Here is a 13497-nt window from a genome sequence, read left to right on the forward strand (position 1 = left end):
TTCTTTGGTCCCTGTTCATTAAAGAGGAAGAGAAAGAGGGATGTGATGTTTTGCATGATATAGACATCGATGAAAATACTGAGTCAGAGTTTTCATACCTCCAAGGATTAATATATAATTTTTAAAAATTGTACTAAAATTGTCCTTGTAAATTGTCCTTGTACACAAAATGTCAAGAAAAAACCTTCGTAAAGACTCAGTGTTCCCTCCATGTCAAATAAAAATACAAGGAACTACAGGAAACAGACAATCATTTTTTGAGGAAGTTTGTCGCTGATTGCAATACCGAATTCCAAAAATACAGCTGATGACCTCCAGATGTCGGGCAGCGCGGTCTAAACGGGAGTTACCTCTGTCACAGCAATAAAGATCTTCACTGACAAGCAGGAGTGTACACTGGCTACTGTTTTCTCAACTTAAAACCCATTGAAATAGACGCGGCCTTTCAGTGGTGTGTCCACAATCTAATCTCCAGCCATCAAGCAGACAAAACCTAAAGCAAACACGGGAGGCTGGTTAGATGGGAGGATTGTCTGGGTGGTCTCAGTTCAAACAGACAGTTCATGAGGCAAACAGGCTGGTTTATGTGCTGGATTTTCTTCTGTAACGCAGCTGTAGATTGAGGTATTAAAATAGCAGGAAACACATTTTGTAATGCCAAAGTAGGAAAAGAACAGGTGTAAATAATCAAGTTAATGATGGCTGAATTCCATTTAGCTGCTTCAGTTTCGGGGTTCTGGTATTGTGCGTTGGTCCCTCACTGTCACAATTTCATGGCTTATTGGGATACTTACATAGAACAGAGCTATCATTAATGTTATTACTAACACCTGTGCTTTTCCTTCTATGCACCACATATGTTGTATACATTTCTGAGAGACCTGGAGCTCCTTTGTGGGAAGCTTGTGCGCTCAAGTCTCACTGGTAATCTTGTGATGTGGCTCACAAACAGCTGAAACAAGAATTATTGCATCACACACCGCTTGTCAGGAGACACTTATTAAAATATGATATGATATTATACGGCTAATCAATATAATGTGTGATTTGTAGGCTCTGAATGGTGTGTTATAAATAAAGTTGTTGTGACAAGGAATGCCAGTGAACATTAATTAATTGAGTGTTGGAGGAAACTAAGAGAGGCCTTGTCTTCTTTGCACAGTCATGTGCTGGGGTCTTGCGGACATAATTCATTTTTTAGTGTATTTACTGGGGAAAAAATCATCCACTGACCACAAAATACTTATGTTCACTTTTAACTTTTTGATCTCTGGGGCAGCTGTGGCTCAGGAGGTAAAGCGGGTAGTAGGGGTGTGCCCGAATAAAAATACATTATTCGGCAAAGCACAAATAGTGGGTTTTATATGAATATTTGTTTTATACAAATATTTTAAAAATTATTTGTTTTTGGAAGAAAAAAAAACATGTCAAATACCAGTTTGCAGGTCGGTTACATTGTTATCTCAGTCTCTCTCCTCTGCTCCACTGTTACATCTATCAGAGGTAAGTCCCAAGGGACTCTGCATAACCTGTTGTTCCCTTTCTCCTTTCCACAAAGTTAGGTTGTAAAAAAATAGACAATGAATGAAAAGTGCAAAGCAAGAATTGCCTTTGAAGTTCTTCTACATGTTACATGATGTGCTGTCTCTGAGTCATGGATGTATAAATAGTCAGAGGTCTGCCTGCAATGAGTAAATGAGCAACCTTTTAGCTCAGTAATCAGCGCAGTCGTCTATGATCTGGGAGACTCCAGTTCGAGACTTGGTGTGGGGACCTCCTTCATAAGGTAGTTTATTCATGAACACTTATTGTAACACTTTAATTTTCTAAAATTAAAAGCGTAATAAATACAAAAACAGGATTTTTAAGCCTCTTTCCACTTTTATTTGAATACAAATATAAATAATTATGCTGCCTCAACAAATACAGATACAAATACAAATACAAAGGTGCTATACTGTATATATGCAGTCCATTTACCATTTTCTTTCTACAAGGTAACTTTATAATATTGTCATTTTATTATTTTAGTCTATTCTGTACACACTGTCCTCAGTCCTGGAAGAGGAATCCCTCCTCTGTTGCGCTTTCTGAGGTTTCTTCCATTTTTCCCTTTTAACCTTAATCCTACCAACTGAGGTACCTGCAGACCCCAGAGATATACCTTTTGTCATATCTCACAGGTGCTTTATTCTATCATTCCAAATTTTCATGACTTTGTCAATCAATTTGTTCCTAATGAGTTCACATCATTGGTTTCTGTTACTGTTTTAATAAGTGCTTTTTAAAAAATACCAATGTATTAGGGTCCTGGGGAACCCCAAATGTGGGGGGGCATATGAAAAACTCAAGACAGAGACTCATCAGCCAGACATTTCTACGCTCTCTGTTGAAGGGCGGTTGAGATTGACACTAAAATGAGAATTGCTGGTCTACCTTAAAAGTCAGTCCACCTTAAGTGAGCTTGGTCAAATAAAGCTAAGGCGTTGTTGATAACTTCGGGGCTAACCTCCCTCGATAGGTGAGTAATTTCTTTGTCTTGAGGAGCTGCGGCATTTAGTAACTGACACACAGCCTGTACTGTACATTTACTGCCACATTGACAACTTAATGCCAAACTTTTCCTCTGCTCCGCTCGTGTTCACACAACTACACACGCACATTTACACACACACGCACACACACACACACACACACACACACACACACACACACACACACACACGCACACTGCCTTATTCCTTATCCTTACGCTACTCTTGTACCTTTCATATATATGTCCTTTGAGGAACGAAGAGAGGTGGGATGACTAAAGAAAATCCACAATAACATAGAGTGTTATTGTGCTCGCACAGCGTGTTAGTAGCTCGTTGATATTAATGATCGTCTGAAATTTAAGTAGCATAATTTTGTATGTGAATATAGGGGAAACACTGGGATAAAAGCTGCAATTTGTATTAAGGAAAAGTATATATCTTCGTTTTACACAATATGCAAATTAACTGTAACTTTCCAAAAATAATAACAATGCTCTGTGCTTGATTTCAGGTGAAATTGATCACATAACAAATAATGTTTTGAGAAGAAATAAATTAAACAGTTTTTCAGGCTATATAAAAAAACTGCCTTGAAACATCTCTCTCTGTTATTTATGTCTTTTTGCAACTTTTTAAATACTAGGCCTATATATTGGTTAGTTAGAGCACATGGAATGGCTAGAAAGTGCTGATTAGAGCAGCCTGTGGTCTGACAGATGGGAAAAAGACAACAGCCTTCAGATGGACATGGCAGAGTTATATTGGGAAACATTTCCTTTTGGTAAGTGCTGTGAGGCCAGGAGGGTGGTCTAGGGTCACCAGGATGCATCAGTGAGCCTTCTGGTGGGGATGTCAGCCAAGCTCAGTTTGACATATGTCGTGGGAGGTGCTTACTTGATCACCCTGATGTTGTTCAAGCCCTCTCTCGTCCAACTTTCCTCGTAAATGGAAGTTTTTGTGTCATTGCCAGACTTACTATTCCTGAGTGGCTGCAGTGACGGTGAAATACTAAAAGCTTTTTTGAACATCTGTTTGGTGATGTACAATTGGCTCCATTGTATGGTTTTGAAATGCAGACCATGTTGAGATATTTCCGTTGTGGTTAAAAAAAAAAAAAAAAAAATTAGTAATCCAAGGATTTGACTGCTAACAACTTGTTGATGTCACATAAATGAAACAGTCTGTCCATCTGGGCCCACTTTTTTGTACTAGTACTCCAAGACAGATTATTATTTATTCTCAATTAATTTATTATTATTTTCTTGTTTATGTGAACCAAAAGGAGGCACATCGTGTTGCATGCTTCTCATGTTCTCAAAAGGAATGATCAAAATTGAAGCTACCAAGCTAGATATCCTGACTTTTGGTCCCTGATATGGGTCAAGCTCCAAAAAAGCTGGATCCTAACTGTTCCATAATACAACTGAATAGTGTCTTTCATTAGACGCCCAACCCCCAGGGCTCCTAAATACCCACTTTTTTCAAACCCCATACCTCCAGTTTGTTATGCAGACTTTCTGTTTAAACTTTTTAAGTCTCAAGCACAAGCCACAATCACCATGATGAGATCATTAGGGTGATTTTTCTCAGACTTTTAGAGCCACTATAGACATATACAACTGTTTTTATAGGCTGTAGAGTACTCCTTGAGAAAATAATTGAACATCATGTGTAAAATTGGTGGAGTGCCCCTTTAAATGTTCTTTTGTCATATAGACTGAATTATCAAGACATGTACAACTACCTTGTTTTTCTTGTTATTGCAAAATAAACCAGAAAAGGTCTGCAGTGAATAACAAGACTGATGCTGCCCTCTACTGGACAAAAATCAGCAGCAATAAACTAGATTAAGGAAGAGTATAAAAAATATATAATCCTCATAAACTATGCAAACACATGCCTGTTCACGTTCAAAATAGAACATGAATATAATTATATGATATGAATATAATATAATACATGAATATAATTTGAAGATATTTGTCTAACCCAGATGTCATGTGAGCTCAGATCTGTTCCAAGAATCAAAAAGAGAGTTTACAGGGGTTCATTGTAATCAGGGAAGGCAAGGCAATATTATTTGTACAGTACATTAGTAACATTTATAGAAAAATGTCCTAAATAAAATCCAAAGAAAATGCAATAATAAGAAAAGAAAAGAGGAAAAAATGCAATAAAAAACTCCGAAAAGACAGTGACCAAACCCACACCAAGCATAAACACAGATGTGCACATACACACAGAAACTAGTTTATTTTAGCTCTTTAACTAAAAAAAACAAGGGTCCAAGACTTGATCCTGGTGGAACCCCCTGATACATTTCTTGTTTAAAACTACTACAGTGTTTTTCTGAATGCTTAAACACTAACAGTGATTCTTGAAGCACTATCTCTGAAACCATTAACACTTGTAGCCAATGCATTTACCAAGCAATCAGAAACTGTAATGGAAACACTGAAGCTCCCAGTCATTTATGTAGAAATAAAATAATAAAGAATGGGGATTGATGAACTTTACCAACTGTGTCAAGGCAGCAGTGATGTCGAGCAAAAGTAAAAGGTGTAAACTCTTTTTGAATTACTCATGATCTTGAGATAACTTACTCTAATATGGGCTGTTTTAGTGCTGTGATTAAATCTGAAACCAGTGTGAAACACATCATATACACTCGAGATGGAACTTGTTTACAGAATAAGGAAACAAAGACTTATAGATAATCCTAAGGGTTTCCTACTTTCACTAGTTTAAAGTTAAAAATTCAGATTTTGGTGCACTGTACACTAATAGTTGTGTTAGACTCCTGTAATTATAACAACATGGGGCCTTTTTACTCGATTAAGTACTTTATGTCATAGTTGAGCACCTTACATGTGCTTTTTTTTTGCTTTTTTTCTTTTTTACAATTTTAAATAAATTTTTTTGCTGTAATTTCTAGGTTTGTTCTACAGCCTCTGCTGAACATCCTGTGTACAGCCAACGTTCAACTGTAAGATCAAACGTAAAGGTTGTCATTGTCACCGTCATCTTATTCATGGTAGTGTCTAACGACAGATAGTATCTGTGGTTTGCTACTTCCTTCAAGTCATAGAATTTGCTAATATAACATCAGAAGCTGCGCACCTCCACATTACACAAGAAAGCCTTCTTGCTAAATAGCTTTATTCTTGATAAACCTACGTACATCAAGAAAGGAGGGATGAAGCTGCAACTTATCATTGTTAGTGTCTTGAAGTGTTTCGTCCTAACCAATCAAGAAGACTTGGAGAGACAGGTAAACAATGAAATTCCTGATTTTCTTTATGTTTTATTTTCAAGCTGCAGGGTAGCTGCTGTAATTTTTATTCAAATTTGTTGTAAACGAGTAAATGATGAATAATAAATAATTTCATGGTAGATATAGGTTATTATGATGTAAAGTGGTGACATTAAAAGAGGGGTTTTGCTTGCTGTGATCATTCCTTCTGTTCAACGATCAGTTAGTGGATTTTGTCCCCCATCATTTACATTGAAAGCACATTAGGAAGGAATGATTACAGCAAAAACAACAACAGCACAAAAAAACCTGTTTTAATGTTCATATAGGCAATTGACTGTTGTTTTAAGATCGCCCTAAAAAATGTGAACCTCTCCTTTAAGCTAATTTTAATTAACAATAATTGAGGTTGTTTTTTTATGTTTTAAATGATTTAGGAAGCAATATTATCAGATTTCAACTAAGTTGGTTTGACATCACATGTCAAGCAATTAAAGCTGCACTGAGCTCTTTCACAAACTGACTGGTCAGTTACTAAAGACTAGGAGTGAAAAGGCTAGCTGTTTCCAGTCTTTATGCTAAGGCTTATATTCAACAGACAAATATGAGAGTGAACTTAAAGTGTATTTCACAAAGAGGTCAAGATAATCCTTTAGAGCATCTAAAGGAGTGCTCACCTGTGTTTCATACAGCGATTTCCCACAAGTGACCATAACTTGCTAAAGTACAGCTACCTAATCATTTTGGCAAATTGGGAAAAATTGCATTACTCCAGTATGGTCAAATGGCACCAGGTACACCTGGCATACTCTTTTGGTAATAACTGCACTTTGTGACCTAGGCTAGTGCAGCTTTAATAGAATTTTTCTTTCACTAAAAGTGATTCTCTACTGTGCCACTATGGCAACACTGAACTATTGCTTATGTTAATGGTATTACTGCTACTTGTACAGATTGTATTTCTTTTTTATTTTCATGTAGCTGCCAGAAATGGGGGAATTTATCTTTGATGAGAGCATCCTTGCATCCTTGTTGAATGCAACGTTTCCTCCATATGTAGATGACGATACACCGTATCAGCCTTGCAGTGTAACTGTGCCTGGATTGAGCAGCATGGGCCTGCTGATCACCTTCGTCATCGTGTTTGTCTTCAGCCTGGTGGGAAACAGTGTAGTTATCTATGTTGTTTCCTATATGAAGAAAGGTAGAGCCAGCACGGATATCTTCTTGATGCACCTGGCTGTGGCAGACCTTCTCTTCTGTCTTACTCTCCCGTTTTGGGCTGTGGATGCTCATTCTGGTTGGATATTCGGCACCTTCATGTGTAAGCTCCTGTCAGGCTTTCAGGAGGCAGCAGTATACAGTGGTGTCTTCCTGCTGGCATGCATCAGTGTGGACCGTTACTTTGCCATTGTGAGAGCTACACGTGTCTTGTTCTCCAATCACCTGTGGGTGAAAGTGGTGTGCAGTGTTGTGTGGCTGGTGGCTGGAGTGCTGTCCCTACCCGTGGCAATTCAGAGGGAGAGCATCTATGCTGAAGACCTGGGACGGACCATTTGCTATGAAAACCTAACTGGTGAAAACAGTGACCAGTGGCGTCTTAATGTGCGCGTCCTGCGCCATGTGATGGGCTTTTTCCTGCCACTGGTGGTGATGGTTGTCTGCTACGGCTGGACTGTGGTGACGCTGTTTCACGCACGTAATCTACAAAAGCGCAAGGCCATGCGAGTCATCATAGCAGTGGTGCTGGCATTTGTTCTGTGCTGGCTTCCTTATAACATTACTGTGCTGATTGACACGCTCATACGGGGTGGATCACTTAAAGTGGGGACATGTGATATACCCCACAGAGTGGCAGCAGCGCTTTATGTGACCAGAGTGTTGGCCTTCCTGCACTGTGCAGTCAATCCACTTCTGTACGCCTTCATTGGGGAGAAGTTCCGTAACCAGCTGCTCTTTGCTCTTTACAAACATGGCCTCATCAGCAAGAGGCTCCAGATGGCTTACACGAGTGGCTCTGTCAGCAGTGGTGGGAGCATCAGATCTAGAAACACCTCTGTTACAATGTAAATAACTCCTGAAGGAAGATTTTTTTACAGTGGTGGTGATTTTCACTTGCACCAAAATGAGGAAAGTATAGAAGAGTATAAAAGACCCATCAACCATGTGGATTGATTTCAAGGTACATGTACAGTATAATCTGACAAGAATAAGAAAATGTTAAGGATTTAAATTCTATATTGATAACTCTATAACAGCATTTGTACATTGTCTGAATTTGAATAATGTTATTAACCATTACACAGTAATACACAGTGGAGAGTGCTTCCTCTGATGGTGAACTGTCAAATTAAATAATACCAAGTACTTAAGCATTGATCTCAAAAACAATCTGCCTTTTGACGCTGAGTGACTCACCTTGTTTGAAGTTTCATTATTGAGTCAAACAAGAAAAACTCAATGTTCTACCAAAAAAAACTTCTGTGCAGATTCATGTTTCATTGATGTGTTTCGTGTGAACGTGATGAAGGTGCACATGCATTAATTACTTTGATGGTGTCCTATTCTTCTTTTTCTTTTACTAAGTGATGCAATTATTTAATCTAGTTCATCTTTATTGTCATCTCCTTGTTTTGTTTTGAGTTGATCACTGTACATTTTTTCACCTTCATGACAAACAGTAGCGAAAATAGAAAAATATGTTTGTTGCAATCAGATCTTAATCTTAATCTTTCAAACAGGAAGAAGTGCTGAAAACAACACTCCCTGTAAGAATACAATGTACTTGTCTGTCTCTTTGATAAATGATTTTCATTCAGATAAACCTCCAGAGTCTATACAAACAACTGGTGTTGGAAACATAACGTTGTTCCTTGTAATCAATTCTGTAATTGTAAAATGGTTTTTTTTTATTGTTTCTTGCAGTAAGTGATATGGCTATGAAATGAGATACTTGATCTGTCGATCTTAATGTCTACCATCATCACAAGATTATTTGTGTATATGCAGTTACATGTGGACATGGTGTGTGTGTCTGCGTGTGTGTGCGCGCGTGCGTGCGCGCGTGTGTGTGTGTGTGCGTGTATGTATGTGCATGCGTGCGTGTGTCTGTGTGTGTGTGTGTCCGCGTGTGTGTGTGTGTGTGTGTGTGTGTGTGTGCGTGTGTGTATGTGCGTGTGTGTGTGCATGTGTGTGTGCATGCGTGTGTGTGTGTGTGTGTGTGTGTGTGTGTGTGTGTGTGTGCACATATACTTGTGTTGGCTGTTCTGCTGATGTAAAGGAGAAGAACTGTGCAGCAACCATGGTTGCAAAACAAAATTATGTGAAAAGGATTGCATATTTCTTATTCTGTCTATGCAAAATGCATTGGAATAGCCCAAAAACCAGATGACATTATTCAGATACTCTTATCTCTTGAGGATTTCTAATATTTTTTCATTTTTTGTTTTCATCTTGTTTTTTGTTTTTTTCATTTTTGCCTGAAATGCAATTTTAAAGAACAGACCTCTTATACATCCAAACTGGCTAAATAGTGCAAAATACAGCACCGGATGAAAAAAAAAGCAGATTAAAAAACAGATTAAATGTATTTTTTATTTTTCATGGTATCAGGTTTGGAAAAAACATCCTGTCATTTAAAAAGCAGCTGCTTTGCCAATAAGCAGATGTTTAGGGTGTTTTTTTTTAAAATCCTTTTTCTTTTGCTGCACAATTCACCACCTTCTACCCACTTATTCACATCAGACATAGCTGATGTTCACTTATACTTACCAGTCATATCTGCACTTGTTTTTGTTTGGTTTGATGTTGCTTGGATTGAAATAAACCCTTAAAACATGTGTGGTCTCCCATCGTTGATTACTCAATCAAGTTGTGCGACAATTAATTGTTTCTTTGAATAAATGAATTATGTTATCCATTTGCACTGAGGAGCAGGTTCTCCATTGCCTGACATCAGACAGAATTAGATGACCTCAAAAAGCTTTAGTCTGCGTCAAACCAGATAAAAAAAGAAGAAATGAATAGGGAACTGGCAAGGAGGATATTTGTCAACATATTGTGCCCATTTTTCTCTTGTTTGAAACTTTTGTTTCTAAGTTATGATTTGTGCTTTTTTTGGTTGTGGTCCATCTGTCAAAATGTTTATTTTTATAATTATCATAATATAATATTACCATTATTATCACACACACACACACACACAAAAACCCAAAACAAACAAACAAAAAAAAACAGGTGTGAGGTTTATGTTTACATGTGCACCAGTATTCTGGTTATGATCAGGATTTTGGAGTATCGTGTTTCCAGAAGAAACCAGCATAGTGTGGCATGTTAACACCTTATCCAGGTTTCTGAACAATCTCTGTCGGCAGTGTCATGACCTCGCTAAAGGCTAGAAGTATATGGATGAGTGAAAATGTGGTGTAAAGCGTGTTGCCTGGCGCAGCGAACCAAACAAACCAAACAAAGGAAGAAGGCCGAGGGCCCGCCTGAGAGAGAGCGAGACTCTCAGGAGGGCGGACCTTCATGTCTTCTTGGAAGCCGGGCCCAGATAAACAGGTACGAGCAGGCGACCCTCAAAACTCCACCTATCCGGTTAACTCCTATCCGGATCTGCATAACAGGCAGCAGAGCGAGGCAAACAAACAAGCGGAGTGAGAAAGGCCGTCACAGTAGAGAAGTGAGAGTCTGAGAGAGACAGAACTGGACAAACATGATCAGACACCTGCAGAATCATATATACAGGCACATGAATAACCAGGTTTCTCATGTTCCAGGTAAAGGTCATATCCTGAAAATGATCAGAACCAGGGGCTTGTTTCAAAAAGCAGGGTCAACGAACTCTGAGTCTAAGGCTGGAATCTGAGTTCATGAACTCCAAAACAGGAAACTCAGACTTTTCAGTTTCAGGACAGCTCATCAGAATCCGTTCAATCAATTCCAAGTATGTTCACTTTGAGTCAAGCACGTGCATGATAAATAAAAAAAAGTCATCATCAACTCAGAGTCTAACGCTGGACTCTGAGTTGATGAACTCTGAGATGGGAAACTTTGAGTTTTCGGAGTTATCGTCCTTGCAGTGTAACTGTGCCTGGATTGAGCAGCATGGGCCTGCTGATCACCTTCATCATCGTGTTTGTCTTCAGCCTGGTGGGAAACAGTGTAGTTATCTATGTTGTTTCCTATATGAAGAAAGGTATAGCTGGCACGGATATCTACTTGATGCACCTGGCTGTAGCAGACCTTCTCTTCTGTCTTACTCTCCCGTTCTGGGCTGTGGATGCTCATTCTGGTTGGATATTCGGCACCTTCATGTGTAAGCTCCTGTCAGGCTTTCAGGAGGCAGCAGTATACAGTGGTGTCTTCCTGCTGGCATGCATCAGTGTGGACCGTTACTTTGCCATTGTGAGAGCTACACGTGATGTTCACTTATACTTACCAGTCATATCTGCACTTGTTTTTATTTGGTTTGATGTTGCTTGGATTGAAATAAACCCTTAAACCATGTGTGATCTCCCATCATTGATTACTCAAGCAAGTTGTGCGCCACTTAATTATTTCTTTGAATGAATGAATTATGTTATCCATTTGCACTGAGGAGCAGGTTCTCCATTGCCTGACATCAGACAGAATTAGATGACCTCAAAAAAACTTTAGTCTGCGTCAAACCAGATAAAAAAAGAAGAAATGAACAGAGGAACTGGCAAGGAGGGAATTTGTCAACATATTGTGCCCATTTTTCTCTTGTTTGAAACTTTTGTTTCTAAGTTATGATTTGTGCTTTTTTTGGTTGTGGTCTATCTGTCAAAATGTTTATTTTTATAATTATCATAATATAATATTACCATTATTATCACACACACACACACACACAAAAACCCAAAACAAACAAACAAAAAAAAACAGGTGTGAGGTTTATGTTTACATGTGCACCAGTATTCTGGTTATGATCAGGATTTTGGAGTATCGTGTTTCCAGAAGAAACCAGCATAGTGTGGCATGTTAACACCTTATCCAGGTTTCTGAACAATCTCTGTCGGCAGTGTCATGACCTCGCTAAAGGCTAGAAGTATATGGATGAGTGAAAATGTGGTGTAAAGCGTGTTGCCTGGCGCAGCGAACCAAACAAACCAAACAAAGGAAGAAGGCCGAGGGCCCGCCTGAGAGAGAGCGAGACTCTCAGGAGGGCGGACCTTCATGTCTTCTTGGAAGCCCAGCCCAGATAAACAGGTACGAGCAGGCGACCCTCAAAACTGCACCTATCTGGTTAACTCCCAGGATCTGCATAACAGGCAGCAGAGCGAGGCAAACAAACAAGCGGAGTGAGAAAGGCCGTCACAGTAGAGAAGTGAGAGTCTGAGAGAGACAGAACTGGACAAACATCATCAGACACCTGCAGAATCATATATACAGGCATATGAATAACCAGGTTTCTCATGTTCCAGGTAAAGGTCATATCCTGAAAATGATCAGAACCAGGGGCTTGTTTCAGAAAGCAGGGTCAATGAACTCTGAGTCTAAGGCTGGAATCTGAGTTCATGAACTCCAAAACAGGAAACTCAGACTTTTCAGTTTCAGGACAGCTCATCAGAATCAGTTCAGTCAATTCCAAGTATGTTCACTTTGAGTCAAGCACGTGCATGATAAATAAAAAAAAGTCATCATCAACTCAGAGTCTAACGCTTGACTCTGAGTTGATGAACTCTGAGATGGGAAACTTTGAGTTTTCGGAGTTATCGTCCTTGCAGTGTAACTGTGCCTGGATTGAGCAGCATGGGCCTGCTGATCACCTTCATTATCGTGTTTGTCTTCAGCCTGGTGGGAAACAGTGTAGTTGTCTATGTTGTTTCCTATATGAAGAAAGGTATAGCTGGCACGGATATCTACTTGATGCACCTGGCTGTAGCAGACCTTCTCTTCTGTCTTACTCTCCCGTTCTGGGCTGTGGATGCTCATTCTGGTTGGATATTTGGCACCTTCATGTGTAAGCTCCTGTCAGGCTTTCAGGAGGCAGCAGTATACAGTGGTGTCTTCCTGCTGGCATGCATCAGTGTGGACCGTTACTTTGCCATTGTGAGAGCTACACGTGATGTTCACTAATACTTACCAGTCATATCTGCACTTGTTTTTATTTGGTTTGATGTTGCTTATTCCACTTGGATTGAAATAAACCCTTAAACCATGTGTGATCTCCCATCACTGATTACTCAAGCAAGTTGTGCGCCACTTAATTATTTCTTTGAATAAATGAATTATGTTATCCATTTGCACTGAGGAGTAGGTTCTCCATTGCCTGACATCAGACAGAATTAGATGACCTCAAAAAAACTTTAGTCTGCGTCAAGCCAGATAAAAAAAGAAGAAATGAATAGAGGAACTGGCAAGGAGGGAATTTGTCAACATATTGTGCCCATTTTTCTCTTGTTTGAAACTTTTGTTTCTAAGTTATGATTTGTGCTTTTTTTGGTTGTGGTCCATCTGTCAAAATGTTTATTTTTATAATTATCACAATATAATAATACTATTATTATCACACACACACACACACACAAAAAAAACCTTGAACAATCTCTGTCGGCAGTGTCATGACCTCGCTAAAGGCTAGAAGTATATGGATGAGTGAAAGTGCGGTGTGAAGCTTGTTGCCTGGCGCAGCGAACCAAACAAACCAAACAAAGAAAGAAGGCCGAGGGCCCGCCTGAGAGA

General features: G+C 39.1%; 1 protein-coding gene across 2 annotated transcripts; it reads left to right on the forward strand.

The window, feature by feature from the left end:
• The first annotated feature begins 2706 nt into the window (after window positions 1–2706).
• Window positions 2707–8158, forward strand: cxcr2 (chemokine (C-X-C motif) receptor 2). 2 transcript variants are annotated; one of them, XM_044366787.1, is made up of 2 exons: window positions 2707–5808; window positions 6772–8158. In XM_044366787.1, the coding sequence occupies exons 1-2, from the start codon at window positions 5734–5736 to the stop codon at window positions 7858–7860; spliced, it is 1164 nt and encodes a 387-aa protein (XP_044222722.1). In that variant the 5' UTR covers window positions 2707–5733; the 3' UTR covers window positions 7861–8158. The 2 variants fall into 2 exon arrangements, with proteins under 2 accessions (XP_044222722.1, XP_044222723.1); XM_044366788.1 differs by having other exon boundaries at window positions 6851–8158.
• Window positions 8159–13497: the final 5339 nt, after the last annotated feature.

This window comes from Thunnus albacares, chromosome 11 (assembly GCF_914725855.1).
Source record: "Thunnus albacares chromosome 11, fThuAlb1.1, whole genome shotgun sequence".
NCBI classification, from domain to species: Eukaryota; Metazoa; Chordata; class Actinopteri; order Scombriformes; family Scombridae; genus Thunnus; species Thunnus albacares.